This window comes from Schistocerca piceifrons, chromosome 2 (assembly GCF_021461385.2).
Source record: "Schistocerca piceifrons isolate TAMUIC-IGC-003096 chromosome 2, iqSchPice1.1, whole genome shotgun sequence".
Taxonomy (NCBI): domain Eukaryota; kingdom Metazoa; phylum Arthropoda; class Insecta; order Orthoptera; family Acrididae; genus Schistocerca; species Schistocerca piceifrons.
The window spans coordinates 237,668,176-237,683,316 of NC_060139.1; the positions used below are offsets into that span (position 1 = coordinate 237,668,176).

General features: G+C 46.2%; 1 protein-coding gene across 1 annotated transcript in view; it reads right to left on the reverse strand.

Moving 5' to 3' along the window:
• Positions 1-15,141, reverse strand: part of LOC124775279 (nuclear receptor subfamily 2 group E member 1) — a 103,262-nt gene that overhangs the window by 11,763 nt on the left and 76,358 nt on the right. The window contains exon 6 of the mRNA XM_047250117.1: positions 12,876-13,223. Coding sequence (XP_047106073.1) covers positions 12,876-13,223 — 348 coding nt within the window. The remainder of the gene's footprint in view (positions 1-12,875; positions 13,224-15,141) is intronic.

Consider the following 15,141-nt stretch of genomic DNA (forward strand, 5'->3'; position numbering starts at 1 on the left):
CCCCACCACTACCACTCTCTCCACACATGCCCTGCCATCTGTGCATCCATTGGCCACAGTATGCATGGACACTACAGCCGTGTCACATGTCTTGAGTCTGGAGATGGGCTTATTTACAGAAAGACAAGTATCCACATGCGCAGCGCGATGATTTCTAGAGCGCAGTATACTGTGAACACAGGGACCATTGTTGTGGCTTTTCTTGAAGTGGCAGAGGATAGAGGCTCGCCGAAAGTGGAGTGCCCAATGACACCACTGGACACAAGGGTGGCTCCATACTATCTTTGCAGAAGAGATGCAGTCCTGCATATGGCCTCATAATGGACGTGTTGATGTGTGGAAACTCTGAGGACAACTAACACGGCCAAATGGCATTCGCATTGCCTGTGCTGTCCTCACCTATGTCGAATACAGAGGGTGTTCAGCTGTTGCACCTGTGAGCATATCTCTCACACATAGAAAGCCACCGGCTATGGGTTGCTGAGACACTGAAGTGCTGCCAATCACCAACCACTTCAATAACTTTTTTTTTTCTAATTTTCAACATTCTTCAGGAGCACCACATCTCAAATGCTTCAATTATCTTAGTCCGGTTTTCCCACAATCCACATTTCACTACCACGCTCCAAATGTACATTCCCAGAAATTTCTTCCTCAAAGTAAGGCCTATGTTTGATAATAGGGCAGGAATGCCCTTTTAGTGTGTGCTATCTGCTTTTTATATCCTCCTTGATCCATCCATCCAGGGATTATTTTGTGCCTAGGTAGCAGAATTCATTAACTTCATCTACTTTGTGATCACCAGTTTTGATGCCGAGTTTCTCGTTGTTTTCATTTCTGCTACTTCTCATTACATTCGTCTTTCTTCAGTTTCATCTCAATCCATATTCTGTACACTTTAGACTGTCTATTCCATTCAGCAGGTCCTGCAATTCTTCTTCATTATCACTGAGGATAGCAATGTCATCAGCGAATCTAATCATTGATATCCTTTCACCCTGATCTTAAATCCTGCACTTGAATCTTTCTTCTATTTCCGTCATTGCTTCTTCGCTGCATGAATTGAACTGTAGGGGCAAAAGACTACATCCCTGTCTTACATCCTTCTTAATATGAGCACTTCGCACTTGGTCTTCCACTCTTGCTATTTCCTCTTGGTTCTTATCATATTACCCCACTTTTTCACAACATTTCGAACATCTTCCATTATCGAACATTATCGAAAGCTTTTTCCAGGTCGACAAGCCCTATGAATGTGTTTTGACTTTTCTTCAGTCTTGCTTCCATTATCAAACGTAGCGTTAGAACTGCCTCTCTTGTGCCTTTTCCTTTCCTAAAGCCAAACTGATGATCATCCAACACATCCTCAATTTTCTTTTCCATTCTTCTGTAAACTGTCCTTGGCAGCAACTTGGATGCATGAGCTGTTAAGCTGATTGTGCGATAATTCTCGCACTTATCGGCTCTTGCAGTCTTCAGAACTGTGTGGATGATGGTTTTCCGAAAGACTTACGGTATGTTACCAGTCTCATACATTCTGCACACCAACATGAATAGTCGTTTTGTTGCCACTTCCACCAACGATTTTGGAAATTCAGATGGAATGTGATCTATCCCTTCTACCTTACTTGATTTTAAGCCTTCCAAAGCTCTTTCAAATTCTGATTCTAGTACTGGATCCCCTATCTCTTCCATATCGACTTCTGTTTCTTGTTCTATCACGTCATCAGACAAGTTCTCCCCATCATAGAGGCCTTCAAGTCCTTCCACCAATTCGCTCTCTCCTCTCCCTGCTCTCTTACTGTTACCACCTGTGTTTTTAAATTCACCTAAGGTTGTTTTGATTTTTCTATGTGCTGAGTGAGTCCATCTGACAATCACTTCTTTTTCAATTTTTTCACATTTTTCACACAGCCATTTCCCTGCACTCCCTACTTATTTCATTACTGTGTGACTATTTCTGTATTCCTGAATTTTCCTAAACATTTTTATATTTCCTTGTTTCGTCTATCAACTGAAGAATTTCTTCTGTTACCCACTGTTTCTTGGCAGTTAGCTTCCCTGTACATATGTTTTTCTTTCCAGCTTCTGTGACTGCCCTTTTTAGAGATGTCTTCTCCTCTTGAAGTGAACTGTCTACTAATTCAAGAAATCTGGCATTAAGCTGAAGTAGCATAGGATGACTAAATTGTATCTGTAATCTAAGTCGAGTTTCATCTGATGCCCAGCCATTCTTTCTCCCAGAGGTGGCAGTCCTGTGCACTAAATTGCCAACATATACATCATTAAATTACAAATTTAATGGTGTTTTCATCCAATAAGTTACATTTTATTATCTGCTATCCTTTCTGGTGTAGCAATTTTAGTGACCAGCTGTGTACAGTTACAGAAGAACGATATCACTGCATATGATCACGAACAGATTTTGGATAGCAGAAGCATGTCATCTCTAAGGTTGTACAGACACGGGGCTCTTCACGTGCCGCCATGCAAAGCTATCCAGGGCATTTTCAGAAATAAAGTGTACTAGGTTTTTATATGTTTTACAAAAATATTTTTGAAAAAAAAGTCGACAAAACGGGACGTAGAATGTCGTCGACATATCGCTGTGCTATAAGGGTGCCGTGAATGACAACGAAAGGAGTCCTGTTACAAAACTAAATGGCACCCCAGACCATCACTCCAGGTTGTAGGGCCGTATTGGGGACGACAGTCAGGTTACTATCCAGGGTGTCTACAGACACGTCTTCGCTGATCATTGGGGCTCATTTCGAATGGGACTCATCACTGACGTCAATTCTGCTCCAATCAATGAGATTCCAAGCCGACGACGTGTCTGGAGACGCTCTGAACGAGTGGAATACCAACCTGACTGTCGCCCGTCATATGGCTCGACAAACAGGAGCACGGGAGGGGTGCCAAGTTTTTCATAGCACGACCCCTTTGGTTGTCATCGGGGGCACCCTTACAGCACAGCTGTGCGTCGACGATAGTCTAAGCTCGGTTTCTTGCACTTGATGGCAGCCATCCCAGGCTTACATTTCAGCAAGATAATGCCTCTCAAGACAGGAGGATAGAGTCTTCTCCCCATCTTCGTGCTTGCCAAACCCTACCTTGGCCAGCGAGGTCCCCAATTGGGAAAAGTTTGAAGCATTATAGATAGGGTCCTCCAACCAGCTCTCGATTTTGACTATCTAACACATTATTCGGCACGGTATCCCTCAGGAGGACATCCAACACCTCTGTCAATCGACGCCAAACCGAATAACTACTTGCATAAGAGCCAGAGCAGGACTAATATTCTGCTTGGTTTTTAAAGCTCTTTCTGAAATTGTAATCATTTGTTTGTCTGTACATATACATCACATCTACCGATTTCCGTGCCATTCTGATAATTCCTTCGTCGTGCGTCGTCTTTTTTTTTCTTAGAGGCAATACAAAATGAGCGCTACACAAATATTTTGGAAATAAACTGATGTAATGCTCTACATAATTCCGGCAATAATGATATTTATGAATTAAGAAAATACTGTCACTCCTGTTTGTACGGAAGAAACTTAAAATCGAATTTCTAGGAACCTCAAGTTGTAAGCGTTTCATAATACCTCTAACCGACCCAACAGCAAAAAATGCAAGAAGATAGGGCGAAGATAATATATGACGTTCTCAAGCAAGTAAGGCTCAAAATAGATTGTGTCTTAGATATGGAGGAATATTGCTGTATTACTCGTATTATCCTTTGGACGCACCGATATATAAAACAGAGCTACAGTATACACTGCCAGAAAAACAAATAGTACACTCTTTTAGAGATTTACATTACACTCAAGGTTTGTTGTTGCAACAGTGCAGCTGGAATACATGAAATTATTACATTTACAGATCAACAGCACTAGCGGTTCTGAGGTGCCAGGAACCAACCAATACTAAAACCTCTGTTAGTACGTGCTGTAGCCCCCACATGCGGCAATGCAGGCGCTGACTCTGGCATCGAGTCTATCGTACAGATGGCGACCGACTACTGTCCTGGGATACGTCATGCCACAGCTGCTCGACCTGTTCATGTAGTTCTGTATCAGTTATTGGTTGACGAGTCACACGAGTCACTTCTCGTTCCGTAATATCACACATACACTTTAGGATCAAAAGTATCCGAACACCTGGCTGAAAATGAATTACAAGTTCGTGCCGCCCTACTTCGGTAATGCTAGAATACAATATGGTGTTGGCCCACACTTAGCCTTGATGACAGCTTCCTGTCTCGCAGACATAGGTTCAGTCAGGTGCCGGAAGGTTTCTTGGGGAATGGTAGCCCATTCTTCATGGAGTGCTGCACTGAGGAGGGATATCGACGTCGGTCGTTGAGGCCTGGCACGAAGACTCTCTTGAAACTTTCGTAGCAGCTGTATTTTCTCCTAGTGTTTGACAGTCCTTTTTGAAATCCAAAATGCTTGCTGTCCAATATGCTTCCCTGCACTGTGTGTAAAGTCTATTATACCTTATCTTCTCGAAAACGTTTGAAAATGTTACACCATGTGATCAAAAGTATCCGGACACTTAAAAGTTCGTGGCGCCTCCCATCGGTAATGCTGGAATTCAATATGGTGTTGGCCCGCCCTTAGCCTTGATGACAGCTTCCAATCTCGCAGGCATACGTTCGATCATGTGCTGGAAGGTTTCTTGGGGAATGGCAGCCCATTCTTCCTCGAGTGTTGAACTGAGGAGAGGTATCGATGTCAGTCGGTGAGGTGTGGCACGAAGTCGTCGTTCCAAAACATCCCAACGGTGTTCTGTCAGATTCAGGTCAGGACACTGTGCAGACCAGTCCATTACAGGGATGCTATTGTCGTGTAACCACTCCGCCACAGGTCGTGAATTATGAACAGGTGCTCGATCGTGTTGAAAGGTGCAATCGCCATCCCCGAATTGCTGTCCAACAGTGGGAAGCAAGAAGGTACTTAAAACATCAATGTAGACCTGTGTTGTGATAGTGCCACGCAAAGAAAAGGAGGGATGCAAGCCCCATCCATGAAAAACACGACCACACCATAACACCACCGCCTCCGAATTTTATTGTTGTGACTACACACACTGGCAGTTGACTTTCACCAGGCATTCGCCATACCCACACCCTGCCATCGGGTCGCCACACTGTGTACCGTGATTTGTCACTCCACACAACGTTTTTCCACTGTTCAGTTGTCCAATATTTACGCTCCGTACACCAAACGAGGCGTCGTTTGGCATTTACCTGAGTGATGTGCGGCTTATGAGCAGCCGCTTGACCATGAAATCCAAGTTTTTTCACCTCCCACCTAACTGTCATAGCATTTACAGTGGAGCCTGATGCAGTTTGTAATTCCTTTGTGATGGTCTGGATGGATGTCTGCCTACTACCCGTCAACAGACGAGGTCGGCCTGTACGCTTTTGTGCTGTAGATGTCCCTTCACGTTTCCACTTCAGTATCATATAGGAAACAGTGGACCTAGGGATGTTTAGAAGTGTGAAAATCTCGCGTATGGACTTATGACTCAAGTGACACCCATTCACCTCACCATGTTCGAAGTCCGTGAGTTCCGAGGAGCGCCCCATTCTGCTCTCTCACGATGTCTAATGACTACTGAGGTCGCTGATATGGAGTACACGGCAGTAGGTGGCAGCGCAATGCACTTAATATGAGAAACGTATGTTTTTGGGGGTGTCCGGATACTTTAGATCACATAGTGTATGATCGATTGGAAACAAGTCCAGAGTTCGTGCTGACCAGGGAAGTTGCTGGACGTTATCCTGTCTCCTGGTTAGGATTTACTGCAAAACCGACAGAATAATTTTTGAGGCGTGTGATAAACTGACAGTACTGTAAAAATCCAAGGAAGTAGTGTGAAGCGAATGATAAAAGGTGATCAGCGACGCTCGTCAGACATATGATTATGTGATCTCTGATTCTGACTACAGAAGACATTAATAATTACTATTCTTTCCTTCTTTTGTCCAACGAACAAAGTGTGACTCTAGCTCTCTTAAAGATTATCGCTGGCTTAGACGGATGTGATTGTAACAGATCTTATTAAAATACAGGTCTATTATCAATCATTGTGTGAAGTATGTACTTAAGCGCTTGCAGAAAACAGTAGTATATTCGTTAACTATAAAAGCTCTTCTTTTATTTGTAGTATAGTGCCCTCCCTTACCTGAGATATTTAAGATAGTTTTACGTATTGTTAGCAGCCATTTCTTGCTTTTCTTTTTTTAAAAAAAAGAAAAGGAAAAAACGTACAGGACATACAAATGCTGCCAAGTACTATCAGCTTAGCGTATTCGCCGCCACAGCGATCACGGTATATTAATTAAAAATACAGACTGGTTGCAAAATGAATATTAGTATAATACACATTAGTGTAATACACCTTTACATAGAAACAACTCCCTGAGAGCTTTATTAATTTACCTCTACTGAAATTTATTCCCATGATTTGTGTAGAAGTAACTTACACAAACCTTTTGCGCTTCGCCGACAAATGTTTAAAAATATTGACATAGCATGAGAGTGTTATTGGCGTCATCATTGTGTCTTAGTACAGGAATAATATCAGTTTTAATGCAAGGATGAGAGGTTAATAATTTTAACCTTCACATGCATTTGAAGCATATTTAAAGACCATTGAAACCACAACGCAATAGGCCGGCCGGTGTGGCCGTGCGGTTAAAGGCGCTTCAGTCTGGAACTGCGTGGCCGCTACGGTCGCAGGTTCGAATCCTGCCTCGGGCATGGATGTGTGTGATGTCCTTAGGTTAGTTAGGTTTAATTAGTTCTAAGTTCTAGGGGACTGATGACTACAGATGTTAAGTCCCCTAGTGCTCAGAGCCATTTGAACCACAACGCAATACACTACACAAACACGATACGATAAGTCACAAAGTCTTGCGGAGCACGTTGACATTCATGGAAATGTGTGGGCGAGTATTATTCTGTTGGAAGAACACATCATCTGACAGTTGCAAGAATAACAGAAGAACGGCTCTAACAACATTCTGCACGTACCGAGCGTTACTCCGCGTCCCCTCCAGAAACACCAAAGGTGAACAAGAGTTGCAGTTATTGCACCGTGGTAGGTAACTGGTATCCACTAATTCACTCTACGAGACAACGCTCACGAGGCCTACTTTGTATGCGCAGATGACTGTCACTTGCATACAGACAGAACCTGCTTTCACTGCTGAAGACCACGGTGCACCATTTCATCTTCCAAGTGATCCTCTGACGGCACCAGTTCAGCCGTGCACGTCGATGCTGTGGCGTGAATGGAAGAGAGGCTAGAGATGTGCGTGTCCGCAGTACCACTCCTAATAACCGGTTCGTAACAATTCGTGTTGAAACGTCTGGGCTCACAAGCCCTCTCGTCTGTGCTGTAATAGCTGTACGATTTGCCACTGCTGCCCTTACAACACGACGAACCTGGCGGAAATGTATGCTGCGTGGACGTCCAGAAACTCGTCTACGGTTGTGAGAATGTTCACGTGACCACTGATGTACATCTTCATGGATGCACTGCAAATCACACTTAAGTGCCTGGCAGAGGGTTCATCGGACCACCTTCACAATAATTCTCCATTATTCCAATCCCGAACAGCGCATGGAAAAAACGAACACCTATATCTTTCCGTGCGAGTTCTGATTTCCCTTACTTTATTATATGATCGTTTCCCCCTATGTAGATCAGCGTTAACAAAATATTTTCGCATTCGGAGAAGAAAATTGGAGATAGAAATTTCTTGAGAAAACTTTGCCATAACGAAAAATGCCTGTTTTAATGGTGTCCACCACAAATCCTGTATCGTGCCAGCGACACTCTCTCCCCTGTTTCTCGATAATATAAAACGTGGTCCTCTTCTTTGAACTTTCTCGATGTACTCCGTTAATCCTATCTGGTAAGGATCCCACGCCGCACAGCCGTAGTCCTCAAGAGGACGGGGAAGCGTAATGTAGGCAGTCTCTTTAGTAAATCTGTTGCATCCTCTAAGTGTTCTGCCAATAAAACGCTGTCTTGGTTGGGCTTCCCCAAGACATTTTCTATATATTGTTTCCAATTGAAGTTATCTGTAATTGTAATTGAGCCGTGGCAAAATTTGCTATTTTGAAGAGCGCGCCGCAGCGCGTAGTGTAAAGCAGTCGCCCTCCGTTTCTGGCGGTGGCGCCGCTGTGGCAATCGCAGCTTTGGTGTCTCCCTCTGGTGGGAAAGGGGAAAGGTAGCCTGTTCACGTGCATTTAAGGGGCGCTATGAGCTCGCTAGGGAGAGAGTCTAGGCAGTTGGTCAGTCGGAGTGAGGCTAGGTCAGTCTCGCGTCACCAGTTGCTGGTCTGTCTCTCGTTCGCATTTGTGCGGCAGTTAGTGTCTGTCTGTCGTCGGAATGCGAGTATGTCTGTCCTTTGGATCATACTTTAAGCCAGAAAATGAGAGTCTTGCCATTCCGCTAGTAACAGAACTCAGCTAGTGGTCGCCCGGTCGGGGCTGAGTTCCTGCATCTGAGTCTGCGCGTTACGCCGCCAGTCTGCTCGAGTTGCTCGGGCAACGGTCATTGGCGGTTGGATCGGTCGGTTGGTCGGTCGCGCACTGAGACACGAGATGACTTGTCCGCCTTGAGCGTCGGCGCATGTGAGGTCCCCACGTGAGTCCAGTCGGCAGCGCCGTATACACTCCTGGAAATTGAAATAAGAACACCGTGAATTCATTGTCCCAGGAAGGGGAAACTTTATTGACACATTCCTGGGGTCAGATACATCACATGATCACACTGACAGAACCACAGGCACATAGACACAGGCAACAGAGCATGCACAATGTCGGCACTAGTACAGCGTATATCCACCTTTCGCAGCAATGCAGGCTGCTATTCTCCCATGGAGACGATCGTAGAGATGCTGGATGTAGTCCTGTGGAACGGCTTGCCATGCCATTTCCACCTGGCGCCTCAGTTGGACCAGCGTTCGTGCTGGACGTGCAGACCGCGTGAGACGACGCTTCATCCAGTCCCAAACATGCTCAATGGGGGACAGATCCGGAGATCTTGCTGGCCAGGGTAGTTGACTTACACCTTCTAGAGCACGTTGGGTGGCACGGGATACATGCAGACGTGCATTGTCCTGTTGGAACAGCAAGTTCCCTTGCCGGTCTAGGAATGGTAGAACGATGGGTTCGATGACGGTTTGGATGTACCGTGCACTATTCAGTGTCCCCTCGACGATCACCAGTGGTGTACGGCCAGTGTAGGAGATCGCTCCCCACACCATGATGCTGGGTGTTGGCCCTGTGTGCCTCGGTCGTATGCAGTCCTGATTGTGGCGCTCACCTGCATGGCGCCAAACACGCATACGACCATCATTGGCACCAAGGCAGAAGCGACTCATCGCTGAAGACGACACGTCTCCATTCGTCCCTCCATTCACGCCTGTCGCGACACCACTGGAGGCGGGCTGCACGATGTTGGGGCGTGAGCGGAAGACGGCCTAACGGTGTGCGGGACCGTAGCCCAGCTTCATGGAGACGGTTGCGAATGGTCCTCGCCGATACCCCAGGAGCAACAGTGTCCCTAATTTGCTGGGAAGTGGCGGTGCGGTCCCCTACGGCACTGCGTAGGATCCTACGGTCTTGGCGTGCATCCGTGCGTCGCTGCGGTCCGGTCCCAGGTCGACGGGCACGTGCACCTTCCGCCGACCACTGGCGACAACATCGATGTACTGTGGAGATCTCACGCCCCACGTGTTGAGCAATTCGGCGGTACGTCCACCCGGCCTCCCGCATGCCCACTATACGCCCTCGCTCAAAGTCCGTCAACTGCACATACGGTTCACGTCCACGCTGTCGCGGCATGCTACCAGTGTTAAAGACTGCGATGGAGCTCAGTATGCCACGGCAAACTGGCTGACACTGACGGCGGCGGTGCACAAATGCTGCGCAGCTAGCGCCATTCGACGGCCAACACCGCGGTTCCTGGTGTGTCCGCTGTGCCGTGCGTGTGATCATTGCTTGTACAGCCCTCTCGCATTGTCCGGAGCAAGTATGGTGGGTCTGACACACCGGTGTCAATGTGTTCTTTTTTCCATTTCCAGGAGTGTAGAAAGGGGTAGTGGCCTCGCGGTTAACACGAGAGCAACAGGAGCGAAACCACGGCATCGGGGTGGCCGGGGCGAGCTGCGACGCCGTGAGACGGGAGATCGGACCGCCTTCCTGCGTCCGTTGAAGCGGCTGACAGCGGACGGGAGAGCGTTGGGGGTGCTGCGGCAGGTCTTCGCCAGAATTCGCAGTTTATTAGAAGTTAAGTGATTTACTCTTATTAAATTCTACTTGTTTTCTTGGTGAGGTCACTAGCCAATTTGCTTTGGGGTCGTCCCACCATTCTTCTCCGTTCGCCCACCCGAGGTAAGGTGGTTGTTTATAAATTGGGTGGTCCGTTTTTCCCTTGTGGAGCAGGAGCAGGTTACAGCAACATGCGGTTCGGGTTGTTCAGTAATCCCCCTGTCAATCTGCCATACTTTAATAGCTGCCTCTGTCATGTTTGTCGGATTCGGTGTTAACGAATTTATAGAACTAAGGTGTAAAGGCCGAATTCCTGAAAATTGTTTTTATCTTGCCTATCATCTTGCGAGGCGGTATATGTGTAATGTAGACCATGTTGTACATTTTATGTAAGTCTGAATTTCATGGGTTTTATTTAAATAGCCATTTTTATAAAGTTGCCACACTTCTACCGTAAGGGTCTTTTTAAAAACAAATTGCACTTTCGATGGCAAATAATTTCTTAGTCTGAGTGTTTGTACCATTTCCATCCCTCTTACGGGGTGCATAGTTAATGTGTTTGTGTGAGTTGTTAAAAATTTTAGTTTAAAGTAATCTGGTGTGTTGCAGATTTGCACCATTGTGGTCCTTCAGAGGTTATTGTGAGCAGTTGTGACTACGGCTGTGTTGAAAGGGAGTGGCAAGCTTCTCAGCCCAAAGGCTCATACTGCCAATATTGTTCTTTCTGCCTCTAAATAAAATTGTAACTTGATATTTCGACGGTGCTTTTATGCTTATAAATTTTAAATCCGTTTTTGAAAAGGCTTTTATGAATAAAATTCCCATTTGTTAAAGGTAATTTCATTTTCATCAGTTTCTCCCTGGCAACTACTACCACGCTCACCTAGCGTGATTAAATGTGTTAATGTTCTTGATGAATCGCTAGTAAATGAAGCAAATTCTTTAAGAAAAGATTTAGAAAGTAAATTCACAGTTCAGTAATTCCTAGCTATTTATTTGAATTCACGGCCTTTAGATTTGACTGAAGCGAAGTGAAACGGATTCCTTGTAGCACTCATATTGACAACGTCACACTTTTCACTATTTAGGGTCAGCTGCCTATTTTCGCACCATACAGATATCTTTTGTAAATAGTTCTGCAATTTGCTTTGATCTTCTGATGACTTTATTGACGATAAATGACAGTATCATCTGCAAACAACCTAAGAGAGCTGCTCAGATTGTCTCCTAAATAGTTTATATGGATAAGAAACAGCACAGGGCCTATAACACTACCGTGGGGAACGCCAGATATCATTTCTTTTTTACTAGATGACTTTACGTCAAGTACTATGAACGATTACCTCTTTGATAGGAAATCACGAATCCAATCTCTTAACTGAGACGATATTCCTTAAGTACGCAATTTGAGTAATAATTGGTTGTGAGGTACAGTGTCAGACGTCTTCTGGCAATCTAGAAATGCGAAATCAATTTGAAATCCCCTGTCAATTCCACTCAACAGTTCATTTGAGTAAATACATAGTTGTGTTTCACATGAATGATGTTTTCTACATCCTTGTTGACTGTATGTCAATAAACCAGTCTCTTCGAGGTAAAACATAATGTTCAAACACAATATACTCTTATGTTCCAAAATCATGGAGCATATTGGCGTTAATGACATGGGCCTGTAATTTTGTGGATTACTCCTACTGCCTTTCTTTAATATTGGTGTGACCTGTGCAGCTTTCCAGTCTTTGGGCACAGATCTTTCGTCGAGCGAGCTGATTGTTAAATATAGAGCTATTGCATCAGCATATTCTGAAGGAAACGTAATTGATAGACAGTCTGGACCAGAAGACTTGATTTTATTAAGTGATTTAAATTTTTCCACTACTCTGATGTTTACTTATAAGTCTACTTCTAAGTTACTCATATTGGGAACTGTTCTTAATTTGAATTTTGGAATCCTTACTTTGTCTTCTTTGGTGAAGAAATTTCGGAAAACTGTGTTTAGTAACTATGCTCAGCATTGTTGCACAGCTGACACAGCACATCCTACTTGGTGATTTCCCTAAATCACTCCAGGCAAATGCCGGGATGGTTCCTCTGAAAGGGCACAGCTGACTTCCTTCCCAATCCTTCCGTAATCCGATGAGACCGATGACCACGCTGTCTGGTCTCCTTCCCCAAACCAACCAACCAACCACATCCTACTTGTGTGACAGTTCTCTGAAAGGGCCATCCCACCACTCAGAAAGGCCACAAGCTCACCACTTTCAAACTCACTCAGTTGGCTTCCTATGGCATGGTTGCCTGGTTGCTTTGCACGTATGTACCACTCTGAGCCTTCTGGCTGCGAGCGTTCCCTATTAAAGGGTAGACACAGATGGCCCTCAGGTAGCTATGCCATTACACTATGACAGACATTATTGAATCCGTTTTCAGTACATCTACTATCCCCCAGGTGGCACACGCCGTCATCGAATCCATTTTTTTTCGGCAATGTATACGAAAGTTACGGACGTTTTATGTGAATTGAGACCACACTGCTGGGACTCAGCCGTTATGAGATATGATATGGGGCCGTAGCTTTACCTGGGCGGCAGAGGAGCACAGTCTCGAGCAGCGCGACCTCCAACGGGGACAGCCTGGCGTCCTGCAGCACGCGGACGGCGGCGGCCACGGCGCGCCAGTCGCCAGCTGCCGCTGGCGCTACTGCTGCTGGCGCTGCCGCTGGCGACGCGGCGGCGCCCTCCAGCTGCGCGGCCACGTCGGCGGCGGGCCAGCAGGCGGCGCGCAGCAGCAGCAGGCGCGGCCACGCGGCGCGCACCAGCCGGTCCTGCTGGCCGCGCGACAGCCCGCAGCCCAGGCACGGGTGGCGCCGCGCCTGCCGCACGCTGCCCAGCAGCAGCTGCGACCACGTCTCGTGCACCGCCTCGCACCCTGCGCCGCGCAACAACCACACACTCGACAGCAGCTCACTCAAAAAGGCGAACCTAGACAACTCAGCTCAAATCGGACAAATAGGTGTTCCACAGGGGTCGATAGTGGGTCCTTTCTTGTTCTTGACTCACTTCCTGCGCCAATATATTCCTCCAGCAAGGATCCATGTACAACTGGTAGATAGCTGAAGGTATCAATGACAACTGAATGACGATCTCACCTCTTCAAATACGTGCTTACCTTGACTTACTTTTTATTCAACGACCAGTATTTTGAGCATACTGATGGTGTTGCTATGGGTAGCCCTCTGTCTCCCATAGTAGCTAATCTTTTTATGGAAGATTTCGAGGACAAAGCACTTCAGGCGGCAGTTTTGAAACCTAAATGTTTTTGGAGATATGTAGATGCTACGTTTATGGTATAGCCGCAAGGGACAGCAACGCTTCCTTCTTTTCTGGAGCATCTGAACTCCCTCCATCCAAGCATCTGTTTCACCATGGAGGTAGAGAAAGATGGTGAGCTCCCATTTCTGGATGTTTTGGTTTGTAGAAAAGGACACGGCTCCTTGGGTCATAGTGTGTTCTGGAAGCCTATGCACACAGACTTGTATTTACAATCTATGAGCTGTCATCATCCCCCACAGTGCAGCGGTGTATTACGGACGCTAGTGCGTAGGGCTAGAGCCATCTCAGATCAGGACAGCTTATCAGCAGAGCTTAACCATCTCCGTTCTGTGTTTGCCCAGAACGCGTACTCCGAGAAGCAGATCCGAAATGCATTTCGACCAGCACACTCCAAACCTGAAGAACAGCCTGAAGAAGCAGAGAACACCATGGGGTTGGTTTTTCTACTGTATGTCGGTGGCGTGTCTTTTAAGATGTTGGCAGAATTTTCAAGAAATACCGGATTAAATATGTTTTCCGGCCTCCAGCACGAGTGCAATCAGTGCTGGGCTCTGTTAAAGACAACCTCGGCCTGAGGAGACCAGGAATATATAAAATCCCATGCCACTGTGGGAAGTCTTACATTGGCCAGACGTGTCGTACGGTTAAAGACAGACGCGATGAACATAAACGTCACAAGAGGTTGGGTCAGCCAGAGAAATATGCTGTTGCTGAACACTGCCCTGACACGAGACACGGCATGAACTATGAAGAAACCAAGGTCTTCTCGTACGCTTCCGCATACTGGGACTCCATCATCAAAGAGGCGGTCAAAATACGTATAAGCGGTGACGGCCGCATTTTCCCCGCCGCGGCGCGCTTCAGCAGCCTGCGTCCCGTTACTCCAGCAGAGGGGTCTGGTATTCGACGCCGTCCACAATTGGTCTTCGATGGCGTTATGCCCCCGCTGGCGCCTGCCTTGTTCTAGAAAGCCAGCATATAAATTGGCGAGCTTCTCAGCGACGCGACAGTAGCACCTGAAGATGGCGGGCAGTTGTCTCGCTGAAATATTGTGCGGTTTTTACTATATTATCCGGCGTCATTCCCGGGAACCTATCAAGCAGATGCAGCGCCGGGAAAGCCTCAAACAGCACAACTTAGAATTTCTCTTGTCACTGCAGTTATACCACAGGAATGTATATTGTGTTCGCTCTTGTTCTTCTGACTCACCCCAGTGCACCACATGGCACCCTGTGTGCCTAAGTCCTATAGCAGAACTAGTAGCCAGTGAACATCTTTCTTAAAAGACGAAATTACAACATTCAGAAAAAATCTAACAAATGTAGAAGGCTTGTGCACACTACAACAGTTCTACAGGTAGTGATGTTAGATCCACCCTTTTTGTTATTGTTGTGACTATTGCTTGTCACTTGTTCATATCCTGTACTGCTGTGGTCCTCTAGTCATGAACCGCCTAGAACTAGTAGACAGTCAACAGTCTCTTACTTATAAGAACAACTGACATCATTTAGGTC